Genomic DNA, 8,706 nt, shown 5'->3' with positions numbered 1-8,706 from the left:
ATCCACTCTGTTATCTCTTTTGAATTCAAAATTTCATTTTCACAGAATTGGTCTTGAGTTTCGGTCCTTGGACCCGTTTCGAAATTTTCACACGAGGATTGAATTTCAAAAATTTCCTCTATACATTTTTAATACTTCTCGGCGTTACATCGTTCCATGATTTTGCAATAAAATCTACACAATCTTTAATATTACAGATGAGAAAAAATTCAAATGTAATGCCCTCAGACTGGCATATCCGTGAAAAAAAGCAGCGGTAATTTATGTTTACCTGTGGAATTGGCACAAAATGTCACAGTTACATGATCTCTTTCCACTTTATTGCCATCCATCCATTGTCCACCTCGATGGGTTAAAGTTTTCTGTGCTAGAGTTTCCACATTAAGCTTGTTTCGTCCATGTTATAAGTATCATCTTCCTTAAGATCTTCGTTATGCAAAATTTCTGTTAATTGTTCAATGAAGTTATGTGTCACTAATTCATCAGGATCAGCTCTCCATGTTTGGATACTTGACGTATTCCGTATCTGGCTTTAAAATGCTAGAGCCATTCTTGACTGACCGTAAAATTTGATGAACTGCCAAATTCATTTTCAAGCTCTTTCGCCTTTTCCCGTAGTAATGCATTTGGTACGATATCTCTTAACGCTCGCCTTGCTAAGAACCATGTGTATAATCGGGCTTCCATGTCGATTGTTGCTTCTTCTTATGGTTCTTTGACTTATATCATATTCAATAGCAAGATCATCGATACTTAAACACTCTTCTAACTCCTACAGAATTTGTAAACATTTTCCCATAGTCACTGTGTATCTTTTCCCTGAAGATGCCATTATGAAATCTTTTTTCACTTTGACAATGTTTAAAAGTCATAAAAATTTTTTACTGGCACAAAGAACTCTTTACAATGTATTGATAAATGTTTTTAAAGGTACCACAGCATTGGCAACGAATATTACGTCACAGATGTTATGGTTTCGGATGACGAATTTTGTGGATGATGATAAGGATGCTCTGGAAAAATCTGATAACAAAGTGTAAAAAGTGATCAATCTTTTGCCAAGAGAATTAAGTTAAATATATTAAAGATATGTTGTGTAGTAAGTTTAAATAGTGTTATTTATATTGTGTTACTCACAATATAAATAATGTTATTCACAATTTACTGAACAATTTTTTAAACTAAAGAAGCCTCACTCTAAATTGCATGTCGACTGTCATATTACACTCTATTTATTCTATCTCATTCGCACTGCCTGCTTCTCATTCTTACCTTCGATTCATACACGGTAAAGCACAGTACAATTAACACAAGTCGGATAATTTGGACCGATTGTTGGAAAGTCATCTCTCCTGATATATGGTCATTCCGTTACTCCTGATCTCGATCATTGGCCACATAGCCGAACATTACTGTATTTATTTATATAGGACATTTATTTAAAAAAACGTATTGAAAAAAATGGAATGATAATTTAGTTTATATCCGATTAAGTAAACTTTTATTATTTAAATGAGAAATGATAAGTAGCGATTGAAAAAGTCGATGAACTTCTATAACGTACACAGCGTACGTACATAAGTATAAATATATATGTATATATAATAACTGCTTATTTCTTATCCCTGGACGGATCAAATACAGCTTACTACTCCAAATATCGTTTAAAGTACAGTAAAGTTGTAAATATGTCTGTATTATAATTTATGATTTTTTTATCTATTCTACAATCGTAATTATACGTTATATTGCGATACGTGTGACATATTCTGACACATATGTAGTACATATGTATGTGCTATTTAGGTACTGGCTGTTAGTACGTTATAACAGGTTATAGTAAGTTTGAAACTGTTCTAATGTGCATGGGGTCGACTTGTTTATAGTGTCAAGTGAGGAAATCTTTATTCAATTGACAGTATCTTCAGATTGATAAAAAGGTTTTAAGAAACGGTGTGTATATTCAATCATATAATTCTTCTTTCAGTATTGTCAAGAACCATTTAAAACATCATAAATAAACAGAAATATAAAACATTTATTGCTTTAACCTATCATGTATAACCATAGATAATGTGCAGAACATAGCAAAAACTAAATTCTACAGCATTATATTAAGAATATATAGAAGGACATTAATGTTATATCTTTTTTATATTTATATCTTTTAATGTTAAACGTTATTATTAATTATCATTTATATTTTTTTTGTATGATAGCATGACAAAATTCATTTCCATTACTAATGGAGGATCGAAATAAATTGCAATCAGAATGGAAAAGACCAGACGAAGTAATGCAGTTGCATCGTTTAAAAATGAAAAAGCGTGCCCTACAAGCACGTATAAACAATACACGCATTAATAAAAAAAATTTAGAATCGGAGCCTACACAAAAAACCAATAATCAAAATATTGTATCCAATCATTGTGTAGGTCAAAAGCGAAAGAATCCTTTCATTAAAGATGAAACAGATAAAAAGTTTAATATAACACCTCCAGACATGGAAGCTAGTAATGATAATACACTATTTGAATTATTAAAAATAAAAGTCCCAAAAGTGAGTGAAACAGAAAACTCAATAAATGATTGTTTAACATTTAGCAATGCATTTTTACAATTGGAAGCAAATAAGAATATTTTGGATTTAGAAATACCGAAAGGTGAAAAATATATTCCAATAGATTGGACTTTAAAAACTAAAATGAGATTTATGTCTCCAAAACCATTTCCTTGGAATTGTAAATTAAAAACTAGCGAAGAAGCTTCTGGTACTACTGGTTTTGTAAGATGTTTGGATATTAGTGAACAACATTCAACTTTAGATACTAGTCCAAATGCAAGGTAATTTTTATATGTTTTGTATATTTTAATTTAGTAAAAATATATATATATATTAAATATTTACTAAGTTAAAAAATATATATATATATCAATTCAAATATTTGCTAAACAGGTTACATCGATGCTGCTTAATATGGCAGCACCCTTCATTACCATGGTTGGAGTTATTTCCTCGTTCTACTGGGAAAGTAAGTGCAAATTTAACAAGTAATTCTATGATAGTAAACAACATGCTCATTAAAGAAGCTTTATACAAAGAATGGAGTGAAAGCTTTAGGTCACTTTTTCATTTATTGAGAGCACGACAATGTCCATATTTTTATGTTTGTGCGACCAATTTTACTGTATTATTCCGTGCTGCTGGAATTTGTGGAATTTCTGAAGCTCATGCACTTTTGACACCTACAACACGTGGTTTTCGACAGTCTTTAAAACAGGAAGGTATGAACAAATTATAATATGTAGAGAAAATTTTTGACGTCATTTTACTTTTCATTTGCACCTGTTTCATAGAAATTGAATATACAATGCCTTTGAGAAAAGATGGTAAACGGCAATCAGATGTAACTGATTCAGGATGTGATACAGCAGATTCAACTACATCATTGAGCTATACAGAGAATCAAAATCTTGATGATGAAGATGAAACACAAGATGAATGGCTGCAGAGCTTAGGAGTTGAAAATTCTGAAATTCGTAAAATTAACAATTCTCAAGTAATTTTACAGCATGTACAATTTTTTTTTATTTCTATACCAATACTAATTTTTTAAGATTTTTCTCTAGGCAAGAATGACATTAGAAAAAGAAACTGAACTGGACAATATGAAACAATCCTTGATTTTTGTAAAAGGTGTAGAATCACAAGCTTTATTTAACTTCTTAATTAATTGTAAATCTGCCATTACAACAACTGGTCCTTTAGCAGGAGTACCTCCAACTCTTTTATCACCAGTGGCTTTTCACGGTGCAACATTAAAGCCAATTAGGGTAAAATATTTTTATATCTATAGTTGTGATACATAATAGAATTATAAATTATTTTCATTTTTTACAGGTTAAAGAAAGCATAGTTCGTGTTGACAGTGAAAAATATTTTTCTCTGGAATTAAAAGGACCCCTCCTACCACATGTCTTGCCTTCACTCTGTTCTTTAATGAAATCTAGTCAGTTAGAACAATATTCTGCGAGTTGTGCACGGTTACACTCAACAACTTCATTTTCAGCAATGAAAAATAATTTTGGTAAATGTTTTCTTCCATAAAATTATGATTGTTTATATAAAAATCATATGAACAGTATATAATGTTTGTATTTTCACAGAACAAATGGAATTAGGAAATATACCAAAAATTCCAGAAAATGTTTTTGGTAAAGAGAATTTGAGCGATTGTGGATTCAGTAGCGAATTATTAAAGGATTTTTGTAGTCCTGACCCAACAAATATTCAAATTATAGAAAATATTAAATTTTCAAATAATTCTTATACATGGTCTTGACAAATGATTGTAATAATATAGGAGATTACAGCAAAGTTTTAATTGATTATATTTATTAATTAGTTTGAGGAAAAGAATTTAGATATTAGGATAATATGATTTATTCTCAAAACTAATCATCAATGAAATCAATTGATTCAAGTTATTTGAAGATTTAAAATTCATTGGACCAGTGAACATCAAATTAAAATATTAAATATAAGGATCGTCAGATGCTAACATAATATTAATTAGGGCAGTAATAATTATTATCATTGCTATTGAAATCTATACATTGACTACAATAATGATTAAATGTATAACAGATCATTTACAAAACTGGCACTGTATTAAAGTCAGTATAATAACCATACTTTGTGAAAAATTTTTAATAAAACGGTTATTTTACTATGTAATCAATATTTAACAATAAATGATAATCGTTCATTCGATCTGTTTTAAAACAAAGACGCTGTAAAATTTAAATACTTGAAACTATATTCTATCTTAACGTTGTTTCAATCTAATTATATTTGTTAATTAATTACAGTAGATGCACTGTAGATGCACTATAGATGCACAGTAGATGCAAGTTAGTTTTTATATAAAACATGTGCAGAAAATAATAAATAAATAAACTATTATAACTTATATAATTTTAATAGAAATAAAATTAATTTTTATCGGTAAAAATATTTTGTAATATCTAAAAATTGTGTTAAATTTACAAAAAATATTGTTAATAAAAATTGTATAAAAATAGTGTTGCTATATTTTTATTTGATATTCCTCACTTTTGGTGTTTTTTGTTTAACTACTCACAGAATATATTGGTCCTGCGAAAATATACGTAACAATAATTCATTACAGACAAATTTTCAAACGGGGGCGCGACGAAGGTGGGGTTCGCGGATGGACTACCCCTAAAAATAACGAATCGATATTCGCTCGCTGCCCCCGAATTGGTCGCCCGGTCACCTCGAGCGTGAACAATCAATTTATTGTAATAAGGTATTGTTTTGCTTATTTTTCTTCGGTAAATATTTAGTTTAATAAAGATAGAAATATTTTTTCGACTATTTAGAAATGTAATATTTGAATTTATATTTTATCTAATATTTCAATTATACTGTAAAAGATTTTTATTTTGCAAGAAAAATTTTTTAAAATTTTATTGATCATGTTACAAATTGTGCAATATATTACAGTTTACATGAACATATGTATATTGTATATTTTACGCATACATTGGGCACGAGTACGTATGTATCCATGTCATGATTACGTCAGTACCCATTGCAGTCTGTGCTCATCGTATTGCGATTCTCTTCAACGAGCAGTTTCATGTTACAAGGTCTTTTATGCGAGTTCAATTTTCGAATGGAATAATGCACTGATAATATTATCCCCAATGGCATTGGTAAAAGTGACATTCGTATACTAGGAATTTCCTTTACCTTCCATTTAAAAATTGACTTTTTCTTGATTCAAAGCCAAATTTCTTTATAATGCTATCGCAATCGTTATCGTACTTTTAAAGATAGCTGAAAGTAGTGTTACTCGTAAAGTGAGAATGGAACAAATCTTACCTCGCATGAAACGAGCAAGAACGCGAAAAAGGGAATTCGATTAATATATAAATAAAAATAAATACAACGATGTAACTGAAGCGATGTTAAAAATTTTAATTATCAAGTACATAATTAATCTCCCCCGAATGAGATGCACGGCAATTTGTGATCATGCGATATTTTAGAATTTCACAAAACATTAAAGGTAAAGTCTCAAGGAGTAGACTGTAGGAGATAAAACATAGGACGATGGAATTTTTCTCGAGAATAAAACAACCTCAAATCTGAAATACGAAGAAAGTATGGTTAGGGCGGCGTAGAGAGGTAGAGGGGAAAGTCCCTTCTCGCGAACGTCCGATCAGGCTGCCGAGAAGCAACCCTCGTACATAGGAGGGTTCAGGGTGGATAAAGCTGCTGGATACGTAGGGGGTAAGGGATTCGCGCGAAGGGAGGGGACCATCGGTGAAGGGCGGGGGGGGGGAAGATCCATAGCTGTGTTGGTGTGGTATTGCGTGTGCTTTACACAGAACTGGCGAAGCTAGGAGAACGACGAAAGAGAAACAAACGCTTCGACCTAACACGTTACGCGAAACAAGGATAGGAGTTGAGAACGAGAGAGAAGCTCGTTGAGAAACAAAGAGAAACATATACGATAAAAGTGCGCGTAGAAAAGAGACGGAAATGAATGGTACGTGGGAGCAAGGGAGTGAGAGTGCAAGAGAGAACGACGCGGACAGGATCGCAGTGTGTGAGAAGAAGAGAGAGGTCTCTCTCCCCATGATGTACGTATACATCCTGGTCCCTTATTCCCTGTACGTGCAAAGGGGGTTTCGAGAGGCTAGCAACGGTGGAGCCACGACAACGAGCTACAACCACGACGGCGAACACGACTACTACGACACCGCGTGGGGGTTGCACGAAGACCCCCTGGTGGGGTTCTGGCTGGCGACCCCACAGTCCCCCGCTGGAAATGATATCAGTCGCGACTCGGTCGAGGGAGCCCCAGCACGTGCCGTGCCCCTCGCAGAGTGAGCTCGATAGCTTGCTCGATTCTTTACGTGGTGTACGTTTTTCGCGTACGCTTTTTTTCGCGGTGCGCGTTTTCGCTCGAAACTGGTTATTTCGGGGAACACGTAAGGGTGTACGGTGATTGTGGAAAAGGAAAAAGTGAAAACTTGTCACGGTGTATTTTAACCTACCTCCTCTTCTTGGATTGTACTCGTCGATTGATTTCGTTTTTGATATTTTAATCTCACAAGACTTCCCGTAACTTTCATCCTCTCGTACAATCAAAGGTGAGTGAATCCGATGAAAATGGCCTTTGGTTAGGGTGCATTCGTCTACCTACGTGAAATAATTTTTTACGTTTGCCTTTCGTTCACTCCCGACTATCCCTTGTTTTATTTAAGACACGTTTGGCAAATCGCTGAGCAACGCCAGCTTGTTTAATGATCTGAATCAATTATCGAGTCGAACTAACGATAGAACTTTTACAAGGGTGAAATGACATTGCCAAACTGTCGATTAGATATTTGCGCTGACTCCGATCGGGCTTAAGTCTTCGTACGACATCTGTAGGCTACTCCATTAAAATTGCAACAGTTTATACCTTTACTCGTACTGTTTATGATAACTCATCGCACATCGGAACGATGCGATGATTCTATTAACTTGTTCCTAATAGGTTCATGAAGCGAATGGTTGTAGCTGATCACATAATTGACTGCGAATGCACTTGTACGACATCTACGATATGTCCTGTTAAAGCTGCAACTCCTTTCCTTCCTTCCTTGTCGTGTCTCGTACTCAAGTCGATAACCTGATCGCACCTTCTCGTTTACAATTTTTTTCATGGAATAACGCAGTTTATAGAAAGAGAGAGCATTTTTGTCACAATCAAACGTATAATTCTATCAAACGTGTAAATTCGTTTAATTACTTGTAACAGTAGACTGTTGATGTTTCCATTTTGATGGAACGATAAATGTAAAATTAAATATGTTTCAATATTTTCACATTTAACATATGAAAATCGCCTCGATTCCTTTTAGCAATCTTACTGTTACGATTTCTTATTTCTTTTTCTTTCTTTTTTTTTTTCTTATATTATTCGTATCGAGATCAACACGAATACGATTTCTGTTCAGTTTATTCGTTCTTAAGACCAGAAGATTTTTTAATAAAAGGACAGTCTCATCGTGTTAATGCCTCTATATCGGTGCACACGTTCTCGAGACGCGACGACAAGGCGCGGGTATTAATAGAGTCGACGTTGGGACGGGGCACACGGTTTAAACCGACTCTTTGCTCTCTTGATCTTCAGCGTTCTAGAGCGCTCTAACCAGCCACGGGAGATCTTATGCATTCTTGGATACCTTAGTCACGGGAATCAGTGACCTCGATATGTAATTTCAAATAAATCATAATGACTAGTCATTATTGAAATATGCATTATTTACTATGAATTTTACAAAATCAGGTATTCACGATTGTTTAACTGAATGAAAAGCTCATCATATGCTGCATCATATGTGGATGAAATATAATTAAGTATATTATCACAAGGACGTCTGGAACAAGAGTTAAAGCGTACAATAAATGTATTTAATTTCAATTTTTTCGCTTCAACTTAAGTAGATGATACTTATTGATTCAAAATTTAGAGTTATTCGCATAAAAGCTCTTTTGTCTGATCGAGCCAAGACGCGCTAGATATTAAGCGTATCATGTATCATTGGAAGATAGAAAAGAAGAAGAAAAATTGCTTAACAAATTTTCAGCGATAAATGATTTGAATTAAAATATTCTATGTG

The 8,706-nt window shown here is 33.3% G+C and overlaps 1 protein-coding gene across 1 annotated transcript; it reads left to right on the top strand.

Annotated features, from left to right (window-relative positions):
• The first annotated feature begins 1,688 nt into the window (after positions 1 to 1,688).
• On the top strand, positions 1,689 to 4,767 carry Hd (humpty dumpty). The gene is made up of 7 exons (XM_072002436.1): positions 1,689 to 1,953; positions 2,220 to 2,844; positions 2,957 to 3,285; positions 3,358 to 3,560; positions 3,631 to 3,834; positions 3,902 to 4,088; positions 4,168 to 4,767. The coding sequence occupies exons 2-7, from the start codon at positions 2,246 to 2,248 to the stop codon at positions 4,341 to 4,343; spliced, it is 1,698 nt and encodes a 565-aa protein (XP_071858537.1). The 5' UTR covers positions 1,689 to 1,953; positions 2,220 to 2,245; the 3' UTR covers positions 4,344 to 4,767.
• The last annotated feature ends 3,939 nt before the right edge of the window (positions 4,768 to 8,706 follow it).

This window comes from Bombus fervidus, chromosome 4 (assembly GCF_041682495.2).
Source record: "Bombus fervidus isolate BK054 chromosome 4, iyBomFerv1, whole genome shotgun sequence".
Taxonomy (NCBI): domain Eukaryota; kingdom Metazoa; phylum Arthropoda; class Insecta; order Hymenoptera; family Apidae; genus Bombus; species Bombus fervidus.
The sequence above is the reverse complement of the archived record's forward strand: the minus strand, read 5'-3'. Positions and strand labels throughout refer to the sequence as shown.

What these genes read in the sequence shown, in the direction of transcription:
- Hd (XM_072002436.1), top strand. Translation starts at nt 2,246, where the DNA reads ATGGAGGATCGAAATAAATTGCAATCAGAATGGAAAAGACCAGACGAA. An exon ending in ACAGTCTTTAAAACAGGAAG is followed by an intron (nt 3,286 to 3,357) that starts GTATGAACAAAT and finishes CCTGTTTCATAG; the next exon opens with AAATTGAATATACAATGCCT. An exon ending in GTAAAATTAACAATTCTCAA is followed by an intron (nt 3,561 to 3,630) that starts GTAATTTTACAG and finishes ATTTTTCTCTAG; the next exon opens with GCAAGAATGACATTAGAAAA.